Here is a 12,443-nt window from a genome sequence, read left to right as displayed (position 1 = left end):
ACTTGAATTTGTATTTTCTCATGATTGATGGGTTGCATTATTGTGGTGTTTGGATTTTTTTCTTTTTTTCTTGGGTAGCGTTGGAATACATGGGTATGGGAAAGAACGGAAATTCCTAACTTTCCCAACAGCGCGGCGTTTTTTGTCATTCGTTCCGAGTTAAATGCATATGATGATGTGTCTGGGTTTGCGGAGTATTGGGATCTTGGGATTTGAGATTGAAAATTTTTGGTCGGCGAAAATTACTACATTGCGATTGTATAGATACTTACCTAAGTATATATAGGTAGTTATTAGTAGTAGCGTTATGATATCAGCGAAGCTTTACGATTTTTTTTTGGGTAGCTAGTTGGTCACTTGTTGTTGGAGTATTGAAGGGGTCGCTCTGTGTGTATTAGCTAGGTTGGATAAAAACAATGGATTGGTTATGTTATGTCATACGTGATTATCTGTTTTGGATTGGCATAGTGAGGATGTGAAATTCGTGATGAAATCCTGTGTTTCTTGTTTGAGATTTGATGTTTAATGTTTATTTTCATGTTTATGTTCATGTAGGTATATTTACGCAACGGTCTTGTATCGTTTGTATAAATGTGTATATCTAGTATTTTTGGGGGAAGATCAACATCTTGCTATTTGTTTTCTAGATAGAGAGGGAGAGAGGTATATGATATGATGTAAGACTTATCATCGCAGCGCTGATCGTCTATGCATCATCTATCCCATTCGTATATCTCTGCTTCCACATCCACATCCTACCTACATCCTACAAGCCACTTCTCCATATTTATATCTCTCTTTGCCTGTAGAGAGGGTACTAGGTATCGTATTATATCTTATCTCATCCTACTATCTCATTTCATAACCTCCTTCTTCCTCTCTTCTCTAATTAATGGAAATCCTCTTGTCTGCAACGTTGCTCTTAAGTGTCCTTCCTATTGCAGCTCAAATGTCATAGTGTGGAGTTTTCTTCCCTTGATGCGATTGTGTGAATAGACTGGGAGTGGGTGGTTTAGGAGTTCTCGCTGTACCAGATTTCTTTGTACCGGTGATTTGCGTCGACTAGGGCGTTCATTGCTGCGAAGTCTAAGTGGAAAGGGATGGGGGTTAGTGGGTTTGTTTGTTGTTCTATGGTTGGGCGAAAGAAGGGATGCTGGAGAGGGATGAGGAGTGTGGTGGAAGGGAGGAAGTGGGAAATGACGGAAGAGGAAGAGAGAAAGAGAGAAAGAGAGAGAAGGGCAAGAGGCCTAAAGAAAAATCGTACTGAAATTTGTGCCGAAATCTGTAGCTTTCAATACTTTGACACTGAGATCTTGATTTACTTTTCCGACAATCTCGACGGCGGAGCCGACTTGAAGGTGGGCATCCTGGTTTGGTGATAGTTTAGCTTTTGATTCGTGATTTTATTTCGATTTTCTGCTAGATGGAAAATATGGGAGGAGAAATGGGGGATAGTTGGAGAGGGAAGATATAAATAGGGATATGAACAGGATTATAAATAGGAAATTGATAGAGGACATAGATGTACGAAATATGAACAGTGAGACATGAGTATGTGAAATGAAGAAGAAAAAACTCACTCGACTGAGAATAACAGTAACAGGCCCCTCACAATCAATACTCGCCTGGTCACCCCTCAACTGCGTAACCTTTCCCACCATGCGTACGGTGCGCGATGTGAAGGAATTAAGATAAGAAGAGGTTATGCGGGGAGTGCTGGGGGTTTCGGACATGGTGAGATTTTGATTGATGGTTTGGTGAATACTCTGGATCTTGGGGATTGGAGGTTTGAGGTTATGAATTTGAATTTGAATTTGAATTTGAATTTGAATTTGAATCGAGTTGAGATATTTGAGGTTGAGGGTATTTGGGTATTTGGATATTTATTAGGTGTGATGAGACGAGGCTGAGCTGTTGATGTTTGGTGGGTTTGTGTAAAAAAGAAATCCATAAAAACGCGTCGAGGGGGACGCGAGGGCATGTGATAGCCTTGTACTAAAGAGGCTAGCGTTAGTGGGGGAATGTTGTAGGATAATGTAGGGGGGAAACTAAATTTGGCGAGTGTTCATGACGTCTGAATAGGTATTTAAGGTTACATGGTTTAACTTTTAATATCCCAAACATTTGAAAAGATGAACCTCCAGGAACTTGAGGTGGAATGTATAGTTTTTGTTTGTATGAGGCTGGATGATATTTTGGAGGTGATCTGGGTGAATTATTATACTGATCGTGTGACTCGGGACGAGGATGTATACTCGAGCTCGGACGACTGTTTATGAATGAGGAAGGATACTTCTTGCGTCAAGTCTACAATATAGGAAAAGAAGTTGAACTATTTCGAGCCAAGCGCTCCTCGTTGAAATTTTTGACTTTTGGAGACATCTGAGTTCGGTAAGACACTCTCAGAAGATTGGGAACTTATGGGGTCGGAACACTCATGTTACGCTGAGTTTAATTAGGCCCTAAGGTGATGTTGTCACGCTACGGGGCTAGTGCCTTGAGCTATAATCTTAGATCTTACTCTATTTAGGTCTTTAATTTATAGCATGTAAAATAGCAATTCTTTGTTGATTTTCGGTTACTTGTATGTTCATCAACTTCACGTTAATAAAGATAGCATGATACATTCCAGATCACAGAGTCAGTCTAGGCGTTATGTACCAATTGATAGGAAGATTATTGTTTGTAGAACCTATACAACAAAACAAGTAGTTTTTATGTCTACAATGTCATCCTAATCTCACAATCTCATGGAGCATCGCATGTCAAATATCATCTCTTAATCATATAACACTTGTGAATTCTACATACATAGAAACTATTATTTAAACAAGCACAACTCTTACAGAAATAAAAATGGTACATGACACGCCCCACCCTACTACCCTGCCACCCTTCTCCCAAAATTTCGTTGGTATCTGTCCATTAAACCTAAGCTAAAGATTCTTATATTTCTTCCTCCCAGCAAAACAAACAGGATGCATTGCTACAGGTTTTTTCCAAAGCCTATCGAGCTTCCGCCGCATCAAGGAACTCTGCGATTAGCCCTAAGAAAAATCAATTGATTTCATCTCATGATTAGCTATAAATTCTCCTTGTAATCTTTCAGTTCAGTTGTGCTTCAAGACTTACCGCCCATATTAGGCGCCCATAAAGCTCATACCCAGGATGTTGATGAAGGGTGACACCTGACCAGTTAATCCATCTCTTCTGATTTTCCAAGAAATTTTGTCAAAGATTATATGCGCAAAATGATTAGCATAATTTTTGGACTTGAAGTGTATGAGTTAACTTGCCTGCCACCCATTATTTCCTTCACCTAATCCTCTTGTGTCAAATGCAGGAGAATAGAAGGCATTGGAAATATTGTTTCTGCCGATGTGCCGTTTTATCTGATTTTCAAGGACGCAATAATTATTAGTATGTTAATCTTACAGCAGAGTTCATAAATCAGCTTGCCTTCTTATTTTGTAATTTTCCTTCCGTGGAAAGAGTTGTGTCAATTGGGGTCTAAAGGTTTGGGTTGGTTGGAGGAAGAGGATGAGTTAGCATTTTCTAAAGGAAAATTTGGAAATTAGCTCACTGATGTCATGGGTGCGACCAATTAAGACTATTTCTCGAGAGGGTTTGAGATCTTAGTTTATAGGCAGGGTTGAAAAAAGTAATCAACATTGTCCTTGTGGAAAGTTCATGAATTAACTTGCCTTATTGTTGAAGTGCCATCTCGTTTTAGATACGAGAGGGAATGCAGCATTAGATATTTCAAAAGGGAACCTATGAGTCAGCCTTTCTGTTGTCTTTTTTTAAACAGCATGAGCGAGCACTAAACTTTGGGATGATTTTAAAAAGAAAAGTTAGCATTAAATTTTTGAGGAGGAATCAAATCGTCAACTTCCCTCCTGAGTAGACTGTAGAACTAAGCTTGAATGATGAGCAGAGGAGAAAAAGTTGGCCTGTCATTCTGGAGAAGATTTGGAGAGGCAACCTAACTCATTTACTTTCAGGAGGAGCTGGATCAATTGAGCTTTTCAATGCTTCGGTGTAGCTGATAAAGAGTTACTAGCATTTTTCTTTCTGATAAAAGATATCATGAATCACATACATTTTTGTTGATCGAAGTCATCTATTTGAATTGAGTAAAGAAAAGAGCTGTTGAGAAATACTTGGGGCTTGAGCTGAAGGCACAATCAGGGCCTATCCTGCTCCTTTGCGGTTCAGATTGTAGAGGCTTGAAAAAAGAAATGAGGAAGAGAAGAAGCAAGCCTTATATAGATATATGAGAATGGGCCATGCGAGTTCATTTAGTGCAAATAGGACAAACTTCCTCGGAAAGAAGACTGTATCCTGAAAAGCAGGGTGCGAATGAAGGTTAAACTATATCACTAGTACTACCTTTTAGATTGATTATGTCATATGAACGAGGGGAAATTTGGTACTCTTTCAACCTAGACGCTCTAGCCTCCAGTGATCATCAAGAGTATGAAGCTAATAATGCTAATTGTGTAGTGGCCGGTCCCCCATGTGGCCCGGGCTACACGCTATTGCGCTCCTTTAATTTAGCGAAAACTACCCCTCCATTAGATGTTTCTTTTAGCAGATTTCTCAGCAAGTTAGTGCTTCTCACTCTTCTCGATATCGACAGGCATAATGTTCCATTTGTCGATCCAGATATGAATCCTGATCTACCCTAAAAAATCTACATCCCTGTTACACCTTCATGTGATTTGCTATTCTGCCAAAAGCTTGAAACTAGATGTCATATCGGATTTATGATACAAAGCTCATTCGCTGCATCATGATACGAGTTGCATCGAAGTTTCCACAATAGCTTTAGTGACACTCCACACGCAACCGTGCATGAGATATCCAATGCAGACGGCACTTTGATCGCGCTGACACTACAGAATCAATGTTATCTGGTGTAAGCCTACACTATCAACACGACTGCCGAGTCACTGCATTCGGAGGAGGTGTCATGATGAAATTTTTGAGTCACACTTCATGGTAGTAATTACTACGAGCTATGTGTTAAAAGTTTACAAGGAGCAAATCAACTGAAACTAACCCTAAAAAAAGAAAATTCTAAGCTTTGACCAAATTCGGAACATTTAGAAGCATAGAACAATATTGAATAGGGGCATATTATTAGAACCCTGTAGCAGGCATTTAAAATTCTTTATTTACACTCAATTTCCGTGATATTATGTAATAGAGTATTGCGGGGTGGCAATTCAGCTAGGTTCCTCCTCGAGTAAATTTCTCGAGCGGTTGCCAAGTCACCAGGTCCTGGGTTTTTACGAAAGTGCTAGGCTAAATTGTTTAGGTAGGAAGATCATAAAAACTTTTCGACTACATGGTCTAGTCATAGCTTCGACACTTCCAACTCCAGCATGTCAATCTATATTACTTTTGACCATTCTTAGTATTGCAAGTTTCATCTTGTCAAGATATCTAGATTTCTGATACAGGGTCCCCAAGTAGTTCGGACTAGAAGATAAGATGTAGAAGCGTGCAATGTTTAATTATTATAATGTTAACAATAATAACGATGGTGTTGGCAACTCCAGCTAAATATAAACTTTTCTGTGTACTAGATTCTAGCCTCACTACTTCAAAGATCTCAATGTTCTCCGAGATGTGTCTAGGATACTTAGAGATGTAGGAGATCACCATAGTAGGCAACTTAGAACTTAAAACATTCTCTCCCTTGCCGAAAACATAGATAGATACATGAAAAGTTGACAAGCGAGATCGGATAGGCCGAAAAGATTTGGGTCCAAATGAGCTAAGGATGGAACCAATTTCGCGGGGCATAACTGGGACTAAGGGGCCTGAAGAGGAAAGACGATCAGCTGAGCTAAATACCCCGTCTAAAACATACAAGCGCAAATTACTCCAATTTTCACGCCACATTCAAATGCCACCAAGGGAAATATTGCCCTTCACACACGGCATCGCATTACGCCTCCTAGAATAGTTCACCCATCTAGTTCATACACTCAAAATATCTACATTCCCAACGAAGTAATCCATAAGACTAGACGAGTAAATGGTAAAATTCATAATTTCTCGAGCCGAGTGTCCGCTTTTCCGAGTTAAAGTGCACGCTGACGTCCTTCCTCGTTGAAACTTCGCCGCCGTGCGCTTACCTCTATCCCCGCATACGCACAATATGGCATAAATATACTACAAGGTAGGAAAATCCAGAGCTGAAGTGTCTGGAGCTAGGCTCTCATACTGTTGCAAAGTTTGGCCTTGAATTTTTTTCTGCTGTATCTTGGTGACTTTTGTAAATGTAGGTATGTGCAGGGGCTAAAAGAGTTTAAACAAAAGTGCGGATGTGCGTATGCATGGACTTTAAAATCGGACTTATCTGAAAGTAATGCATTGAAAGAGATATTGCTCTGTAAGACAGTAAGGAAGAAAGAGGTAGATGAAGTGCAAAATTTACGTGGGAATCACAAAAAAAAGCCCGTCGGGCATGAAAAGAATGGCTCGCATGTACAAAATAGGTGGTAGCTAGAAACGGCAATGACGATGAATTTTGATAACGGAAGCAAGCCTAGTCGTGCGATTCGTCCCAGAAAAGTGCCACAACTGAAGATTATTCGATTGGGTTCAACGTCACAAACTTCTTCAGTCTTATATGAACGCAGTCGTTCAGAATCTTCATTCTTGGACTGCGCCTGGATAGTTGGAAATAGTGCCTGTACACTATTGAATGTAGTGGCAGATACAATCAACTCCAAAATTACATATATCCCCTGCAACATATCATGATGCAATAGAAGTATGCCGAACAAGCATCGGTATTTTCACCAATAGAGACTTCTCTCGACAAGACACCTATACTATGCCTTCCATCTAGAAATCGTTACATTTCTCGTACAATACTCTATACACAAGAGAAAGAGCTTGAAATATATTACCATAGCTCATTCATCACGCAGCACTCCTAATCTTCTTAACAAGATCACTCTGATGCTCTTCCAATATGTGATCCAACGCACTCTTCTCTATCACAACCCTCGACAACTCCAACAAGTCCTTAACATCCACATCACTCACTTCCAACACAGTCGCATCATGTTTGTCCACGACACTTGACAGGTTCTTCCTGAAACCATCCGTCACAATCAAAGTCCTCCCATTCTGCTTTCCCCATCCCAAATCTTCAAAAACTTTCTTCGCATATCTCGTTTTTGGATACTCAAATGTCATTCCATCTTCACAAACTATCAATTGTCCTCTTCTATACCTCCAACTCAGCGCCGTCCGCCACGCAATATCGTACATTTTTCTCGGTAAGTCTGTTCCGAAGTCTCTTGGGTGAGGACCAAATGATTTTCCTCCTCCAACTATTAATGGCGATTGCTTCCAGCCAAGACGAGCACTACCGGTTCCTTTTTGCGGACGGACTTTTCGATGAGAACCATGGACATCCCAGCGAGTTTTGGAGGATGCAGTTCCTTGACGGGTATTGTCGCCTTCGAATATTACAGCGCGATGAAGAAGATCTCGACGGAGAGGGAGGTGAAGATGTTTACTTGGGTAGGATTGGAAACGGAGAGGTTCCATGGTCGGGAATTTGTAGATAGTGGTTAGAACCGGGGGGTCCGCGGGGTGTTAGTGAATAGATAGAGGAATTTCGCAAGGAATACGTACTGAAAGGATCAGATACGATATCTGATGTATTTGTGAGAATACTTGGTTCATATCCTTGGGAGATACTGGACGGTAACGGCGCCTCTGTTGCCATTGACCTCGTAAATTGTGGTGCTAGACATTGCTATAGTAAAATCAGTACTCAGGTTCGCTCCCAGCCGGCAATCTATACGACATACTGTTAATGGATCCCTCGCACTATTTATTGATGTGCGGAAAGCATTCAAGCTTCTCGTGAAGCTCTGAAGCCCTTTCGTCGCCATATTCGTGCGACTTAATTTTTGTGAGGTCGCTGTCGTCGTTGATTTCAATGAATCTCGACGAGGCTAGGCCAAAATTAAATTTCCTCGGCAATTCCTCGGCAAGTCCCGCCAATATTTGATATTGGCCTTCGATAATTTTGTCAGAACGTCACATATCAACACCACATCGCCATGCCTCCTTGTCAAAAGGCCGTAGGGCCAATGGCACGATGCCTACAGAAAACTCCGTCATTATGTCTATCTGCAAGATCAATACGAACGTTTACGAGCTCCACAACATTCAATGCAGAAGCTGCAGTTCAGGAAGCAGCACCAGTTGGTCTCGACCCGGCGACTGTTGTGAGGCCAGAAAATGAACGGAAGTTGATGAGGCAGGGTATTATGCCTATAGGATCTAGACGTCGTCGCGCAGCGCTGAAGAGTTCCGCCAATATCCCGTTCGAACAACTACCATATCAATGTTTCCAGGAAGCTCGAAAGATCTTACAAGCGGACAGAGAGGAAAAGCTAGAGATGATCGCGAAGGAGAGATTAAGGCTCAAGAACTTGGAGGCACAGGATGCTTCGATTAGCGGGGGTGAGAGACAGAAACAGACCAGACTAGACAGTATAAGGAGGTATATCGAGTATTTAAAGATCCAGGCGGACATCAATGATCCTTTGATCAAGAAGCGATTTGAGGATGGTGAAGGTATGGAAAATACAAAAGTTGTTATTCTGTCGCATTGCTAAATTTCTTAGGTGACATGAATAAACCAATCTACCGCTACCTAGCAGACCGAAAATGGCGCGAATATCAACGCAAAGTGATTGTTCAACGTATCGAGCAATTTTCGATCGTCCCTGATCTTCTTCCTCATTTCGAACCTACCGCCGAAGTCCGTCTCGCTTTCCAAAGTCGGAATGTTCAACCGGGAGACTATGTGGATTCCAGAGTCAGCGAGTTTCCAGCCAGATTAAAGGTTCAGATCTTTGACAAAGGGGAGAGACTCGTCAGTGTTGTGGTTGTGGATGCAGATGTTCCGAATGTGGAGAACGATCACTTTAACACAAGATGTCATTACCTCGCTGCCAATATTCCAATCTCCCCAGTACAAGACTCATTACCACTATCTAAAGTCAACCCAGAAAGCCAATTGATCCTCCCATGGCTACCACCATTCGCGCAAAAAGGATCACCATATCATCGATACTCGGTATTCGTATTGGAGCAAAAACCCGGACAAATTCTGGACGTAGCAGGACTCAAAGAATTTTATCAGCGTGATCGATTTAACTTGAGAGGTTTCAAGGATAGACATGATGTACAACCCATAGGATTGGGACTCTTTAGAAGTCAATGGGATGAGGGTACTAAAGGAGTTATGCAGAGAGCAGGAATCGAAGGATGGGATCTTGAGTTCAAGAGGACGAGAATCCCAGCGCTGAAGCCAAAACAGAAGGCTAGAGGTTGGGAGGCTCGTCATGCTAGTGATAAGTATAAGCCTTTGAGGAGATAATATTTATGATAGCTAAAAATGTATCATATTTGTAATATCTGCTGAACTTTGGTCTTCATGATGCTCAAGCTGAGTATGGCCGTGACTAATATATGACTAGGTATATTTTCATGGTGTTGAGATCAATAACCACCTTGAATACAATTCAAATATCCTTTATATCATTCCTCTTTCCTTCTCACAAGGAACCTTATATCCTCAAATAGACACTCCCAAAAGGAATACCTGAAAGCTATGATGAAGCAATCGTGTCATTACCTAACAAACTTGGGATTCCTATTTTGGGAATGATAGCTAACCGGGGACTTTGGAAGAAAATACTCCTAGTGAGCTTCCATTTGTTAAAAAGAAGTTTAACCAATGAAGGAGCCATTTTGATCGAAGTATATATTACAATTTCCACATTTCCTCTCTTAGGATCTAGCTGCCGTTGCCCTTCTACTCTCGCACCATCTCAATTATCACTTGTTAGCCAGACGGAAAAAACCTCACGGTCCAAATGAGACACTAGGAATCGGTTGAATGCCTACTGATTAGTAAAAATCAGACAGAAAAGTTCGCCATGAGTCCAGTGACTAAGAGAGAAAGATTGATTAAATAATAATTTCTATGATCCTTTATTACATCTCGTCTTAACATTCCATAATCCAACAGCATGCAAGCATGGATTCCCTTCCCAAAAATATATAATATATACTATAACGCCATCCCAAAGAGCTCCAGATATTAATTTTGTCCTAATATCCGCAAGCGATGTAGTGTAATTCGTCCAACCGTATGATCATTAATTAACAAACACCATTAGGTATCTACCTTTCCCAGATTCTCATCTACCTCATCCAGTCCTCTTTATGGCCTATCCCATCGTCTATCTATCCTCCAACAGCCGCCATCTCCATAAATAACTTTTCTCTCTTCAACAAGAAACTCAATAGCAACGTCAAAGCCGCACCAGCCACTACCAAATAATATGTTTGGTCAATCGCCTGGACAATACCCTCAATAGCCTTGTCCCTCAGTTCTTGCGACACACTTTGAAACAGCGCACTTTGAGATCCGGCAATTGCACTTCTGATTTGGTCGGCCGAGAAATGCTGGCCTTCGAATGCCGCGTTGACGTTTCTAAATGCGGTACTTTGAAAGACTGTACCAGAGACCGTGAGACCAATGACCACACCACCGATTTGAGCTACATTGATATATCCAATTGAGGCAGGGACCTCTTGACCGCGACCATCACGACCAAGGATAGCGGGTGCGATACTGTATGAAGCTTGGGTGGTCATACCGCAACCAATGGCGATGAGAATACTCCAACCGTAGATGGAACCTGCGTTTGTGGAGGTGGTGACTGTGGTCATTGCAGCGCCTCCACTGAGAGCAAACATACCCCAGAGAACGAAGAATGGCCAGTAATAGCCTACCTTGGGCATGAGTATTCCTTGTGACATGACAGTTACAATGTAGAGGACGATAAATGGCAGGAGTCTGACAGCGGCTTCAATTCCATCGTCTCCTTTGGAGAATTGGAAGAAGAGGGGGATATAGAAGATAGGAACGAAGAGCGCTGTTCCTGCTGCCGCGGTACAGATGAATAGGAGAATCATAGTTCGTGATTTGAGGAATTGGACTGGGAATAGTCGATCCTCGGGTGTGGTGAAAATGCAAAATTGTTGTTGGATTGCAAAAAGGATGAAGATAACTCCACAGGCGACGAATGTACCAATGGTGCGACCATCATTCCAGGCCCAGTTGGCACCACCAAAGGTAAGAGCAATGACGAATGAGGTAAAGAGACCAGCGTTCAACAGAGCTCCAATCCAGTCAATATGCTTGACTTTGTGGAGTATGTCTAGGTCAGGCTGTGGGTCGAATGATGGGATCAAAAGAAGAGCCGGCACTGCGATACCAAAGATGACAAGATTGATATAGAAAGCCTTATGAGCCTGTTAGTATTTGTGAGTTGACATTTTAGCGGGATACTTACCCATCTCCAGGTTGCTCCTGAATCTGCGAAAGCTCCTCCAATCACAGGGCCAAGAATCGTTCCAAGACCCCAAGTAATACCAACGCCTCCAAGATAGAGAGGGCGTTCTTGAATGGTAGTATTGATGGCGACCAAGTTCAAGGTTCCGAGGTACATTCCAGCTCCTCCTACACCAGCAATCACTCTTCCAACAATGAGCGCATTCATGTTTGGAGCAGCACCGCATACAGCACTACCAACGATGAAGATGATAACTGAAATGACATGGGTCCACTTGACATTGAAAGTACTATAAGCTTTACCACTAAGAATATAATCAGCATCTACATAATCGTCAAGGGATGTCATACTCACATAGTAAGGATCGTAGCAATGGATCCTAGCGGGAAACCAGTACCCAACCAAGATAACTTTGAAATATCACCATAAGTTCCGAGTACAGCGGATTGAATATCAGCGGCAATAGTGTTGTCCAAGCCATACAAGAAAGTAGCGACATAGAAGCCAACACAAATGAGAACCCATTTCCAACCAGTAACTGTTCTCACGTGCTCCGGTGCTGGGGGTGGACTGCTGTTTATTGGACCCTTCTCTGAATCTGTTGTAAAGGCATCCCCGTCCGATCCTTCGGGCCTCACAGGTTTGTCATCTAAGGATGAGATTGAGGAGGCGAGTGTGGAGTTTCTACCCGGTTGGGAAGCAGTTTCTGCCGTATTTGGAGACATTGTTGGTTTTCCACAGCTCTCACGGTATATGTGAATGAGAATGTGAATGAAGTTGAGAAGATGAAGAGTGATGGAGATAATGAAGCATTGGAGTAGAAAATACTATATCAATATATAAGTTGGCGAAGTAGGGATACCTCCGGCTTGCCTTTCATGTGCCGTGCCGAACGACATGATTCATGCGAGATTTGAAAGCAAAAGGAGTCTGGGTGAATTGAATCGGCCATAATGCTCAATGATTCCCGAAAGATTATACAATTCTGGTTGGTATTGGCCAAGATACGTTCTCGAAAAGAAAAATAGA

At 41.9% G+C, this 12,443-nt stretch overlaps 5 protein-coding genes across 5 annotated transcripts; 1 reads left to right on the top strand and 4 right to left on the bottom strand.

The window, feature by feature from the left end:
- Nucleotides 1–1,012: 1,012 nt before the first annotated feature.
- On the bottom strand, nt 1,013–1,733 carry SS1G_03251 (predicted protein; the record flags this gene model as incomplete). The annotated part of the gene is made up of 3 exons (XM_001595112.1): nt 1,013–1,086; nt 1,265–1,367; nt 1,581–1,733. 3 exons carry the CDS (start codon nt 1,731–1,733, stop codon nt 1,013–1,015), a joined length of 330 nt encoding a protein of 109 aa, XP_001595162.1.
- Nucleotides 1,734–5,451: 3,718 nt separating this feature from the next.
- Nucleotides 5,452–5,814, bottom strand: SS1G_03250 (predicted protein; the record flags this gene model as incomplete). The annotated part of the gene is made up of 2 exons (XM_001595111.1): nt 5,452–5,487; nt 5,608–5,814. The coding sequence occupies 2 exons, from the start codon at nt 5,812–5,814 to the stop codon at nt 5,452–5,454; spliced, it is 243 nt and encodes an 80-aa protein (XP_001595161.1).
- Nucleotides 5,815–6,942: 1,128 nt separating this feature from the next.
- Nucleotides 6,943–7,578, bottom strand: SS1G_03249 (mitochondrial 54S ribosomal protein YmL6; the record flags this gene model as incomplete). Its single annotated transcript, XM_001595110.1, has 1 exon — nt 6,943–7,578. The coding sequence occupies one exon, from the start codon at nt 7,576–7,578 to the stop codon at nt 6,943–6,945; it is 636 nt and encodes a 211-aa protein (XP_001595160.1).
- Nucleotides 7,579–8,099: 521 nt separating this feature from the next.
- On the top strand, nt 8,100–9,427 carry SS1G_03248 (mitochondrial 54S ribosomal protein YmL35; the record flags this gene model as incomplete). Its single annotated transcript, XM_001595109.1, has 2 exons — nt 8,100–8,619; nt 8,670–9,427. 2 exons carry the CDS (start codon nt 8,100–8,102, stop codon nt 9,425–9,427), a joined length of 1,278 nt encoding a protein of 425 aa, XP_001595159.1.
- An 872-nt stretch (nt 9,428–10,299) lies between these two features.
- SS1G_03247 (hypothetical protein) lies at nt 10,300–12,139 on the bottom strand (the record flags this gene model as incomplete). The annotated part of the gene is made up of 3 exons (XM_001595108.1): nt 10,300–11,364; nt 11,415–11,718; nt 11,769–12,139. 3 exons carry the CDS (start codon nt 12,137–12,139, stop codon nt 10,300–10,302), a joined length of 1,740 nt encoding a protein of 579 aa, XP_001595158.1.
- Nucleotides 12,140–12,443: the final 304 nt, after the last annotated feature.

This window comes from Sclerotinia sclerotiorum, genomic scaffold (genome assembly GCF_000146945.2).
Source record: "Sclerotinia sclerotiorum 1980 UF-70 scaffold_4 genomic scaffold, whole genome shotgun sequence".
Lineage (NCBI taxonomy): Eukaryota > Fungi > Ascomycota > Leotiomycetes > Helotiales > Sclerotiniaceae > Sclerotinia > Sclerotinia sclerotiorum.
The sequence above is the reverse complement of the archived record's forward strand: the minus strand, read 5'-3'. Positions and strand labels throughout refer to the sequence as shown.